The 2,867-nt window shown below is 38.7% G+C and overlaps 1 protein-coding gene across 1 annotated transcript; it reads left to right on the top strand.

Annotated features, from left to right (window-relative positions):
* The first annotated feature begins 1,256 nt into the window (after window positions 1-1,256).
* Window positions 1,257-2,615, top strand: LOC135221312 (uncharacterized). The gene has a single exon (XM_064259117.1). It carries the CDS (start codon window positions 1,257-1,259, stop codon window positions 2,613-2,615), a length of 1,359 nt encoding a protein of 452 aa, XP_064115187.1.
* Window positions 2,616-2,867: the final 252 nt, after the last annotated feature.

The following is a 2,867-nucleotide window of genomic DNA, read 5'->3' as shown; positions in this document are numbered from 1 at the left end:
TAATATATATTATATATTATATATATATATATATATATATATATATATATACATATACATATACATATAAAGAACATATATATATATATATATATATATTATATATATATATATATATATATATATATATATATAGATCTATATATATATTATATATTATATATATATAATATATATATACTATATATATATATAATATATATATATATAATAATATATATCTATAATATTATATAATATATATATATATATATGATATATATATATATAATATATATATATACATGTATTTACCTCGCCAACCCTCGACAGAAATTCAAATTTTTATTTAAGCCTGGGCATGACATTAAACTGCACCCATGGGTAGGGGGAGCTCATTAGTCTTGATTGACAGTCCTCCTGAGAGAAGGAAACTCTGAGGTAAAACCAAATCCTTCAACGGTAAGGCAGGCGGAAGAGAGGACATTGATATGAAATCCAACGGCTGCAATAGCGGAAGAAAGGTTGCAACTGTAAGGGGGTGCGGTTGTCGCAATCATTTGTGCTACTGGACAACAACCATTACAGTGAAGCTCGTGGGTCTCCTGTATGTGCAGCAGTGTATCCACGTTAAACAATCTCACGCACAGGCGCCTCTGGGAAGTACAACTAGAGGGGCATTTCAAGTCTGCCGGCGACTAGAAGAGATGGTGGGGGCAGGATTGTGTTATCTGGAAGCTCTTAGTCTCAACTGGCACATCAGCGGTGGATGCTTAGTTCAGTCGCTCAACTTTTGGATGAAGCAGGAGAGTTGTTCGGCAGTGGCATCCATGTCTGAGCAGCCCTTTTTAGGATCCACTCTGCTCACCCTGAATGGGGACAGGGGTAGAAAAGGTGCCCTAAACATAGTCTGCTTCAACCCTGCCTGCCTGGTAAACCGCATCCAGGGGGCCTCATCACTTTGCGTTCGAAGAACTATACAACTTAAATTTGGAACATGGAATGTACGAACACTACTAGATGAAAATTAAAACAGACCCGAACGCAGAACTGCCTTTGTTGCTAGGGAGCTCCATAGACTTAATTTAGATATAGTGGCACTTTCTGAGACTCGTATCGCTGGTGAGGGACAACTGTTTGAAGAAGGTGGTGGCTACACATTCTTCTGGAAGGGACAGGAACCTGGAACACCAAGACAGTATGGTGTAGGTTTTGCTGTAAAAAATTGCATGCTTTTCAGTTTAACAGAGTACCCAAGTGGCATAAATGAACGCCTAATGACACTCAGACTAAATCTTGAGGGAAATAAACATGCCACAGTGATCAGTGCTTACGCTCCAACCCTACTTGCAGAGGATCAAACAAAAGAATTATTTTATGCCGCTTTAGACACGGTTCTCACAGCTATCCCAAATGAAGACAAAGTAATCCTTTTAGGTAACTTTAATGCCAGAGTAGGACGAGACAGTGACATCTGGAGAGGTACCATTGGAAAAGAGGGTGTTGGCAAAATTAATGCAAAAGGAACACTCCTACTCTCGAAGTGTATAGAACATGATCTGGTAGTAACTAATACTCTTTTTAGGCAGAAAAATAAACTTAAAACCACCTGGCAACATCCAAGATCTAAACATTGGCATCTCTTAGATTACATTATAGTAAGATCTCATGATCGAAAGGATGTATTACTTACAAGATCAGTGACAGGATCCGAAGACTGCTGGACTGACCACCGCCCGGTATACTCTTGTATTAGGATGAAGATATTAACTAAAAAGAGAAACGCGCGTGCACTAAAGCGACTGAAGTTTAACGTTGATTCATTTAAGAACGACTCGAATAAGCTTGAACTTCAGCGGTGTCTCACTAATAAACTAGAACAGGAATATCCACCCAATATTGTTGATCACTGGAGTAAATTTAAGGATTCCATAATCATCGCATGTAAAGAATCAGTTGGTCTGAAGAAATACGAACATCAAGATTGGTTTGATCAGAATGATGCAGCTATTCAAGAGCTTATTCAAAAGGCCAGAAAATATCTGTTTGAACATCTGAATGATGCAAAGTCTAAAACAAAGAAGAAAATACACCGCACAGCAAAAGCTCAGATACAAAATGCCACAAGGGAAATGAAAAATAAGTGGTTGACAGACAAAGCAAATGAGCTCCATTCCTTCTTTGACAGAAATGACATGAGAAGCCTTTTCAGTGGAATGAAAACTATATTTTGGCCAAGTTCCCAAGGGCTAGCACCCTTACGTAGTCAAGAGGGCACTCGACTCCTTAAAAACTATAATGAAATCCTGTGTCATTGGAAAGAACATTTTGAAGAACTACTTAATAGAGACCCTGTGATAGACGAGGATGTACTACAACAACTCCCTCGTCTCCCACTGGATATGAAACTTGCAGTGGTACCAACTCTAGAGGAAGTGGAGTTGGCTATCTTCTCTATGAAGAACAACAAAGCTGCGGGACCCGACAACATTCCTGCCGAAATATATAAATATGGAGGACCAACCTTACATCGTCAAATTCACCAACTAATTGAAAAAATATGGATGCATGAGGAAATTCCAAATGACCTCATAGATGGAATTATCAACACAATGTATAAGAAAAAAGGGGACTGATCAGTTTGTTGAAATTACAGGGGAATTACCCTCCTGTCAGTAGATGGAAAGGTCTTAGCAAGAATTCTTACAACAAGACTAACACCTCTAGCTGAGAAGATCCTACCCGAGTCTCAGGGTGGTTTCAGACCTGCTCGTGGTACAATTGACATGGTTTTCTCGCCGAGGCAGCTGCAAGAAAAATGTCGAGAACAACAAAAACCCCTTTACATGGGATTCATTGACCTGACAAAAGCTTTTGACAGTGTCAAG

Source organism: Macrobrachium nipponense, chromosome 2 (genome assembly GCF_015104395.2).
Source record: "Macrobrachium nipponense isolate FS-2020 chromosome 2, ASM1510439v2, whole genome shotgun sequence".
In the NCBI taxonomy this organism is placed as follows: domain Eukaryota; kingdom Metazoa; phylum Arthropoda; class Malacostraca; order Decapoda; family Palaemonidae; genus Macrobrachium; species Macrobrachium nipponense.
The sequence above is the reverse complement of the archived record's forward strand: the minus strand, read 5'-3'. Positions and strand labels throughout refer to the sequence as shown.

Excerpts from the sequence above, each read along its gene's own strand:
- LOC135221312 (XM_064259117.1), top strand. The coding sequence starts at position 1,257 with ATGACACTCAGACTAAATCTTGAGGGAAATAAACATGCCACAGTGATC.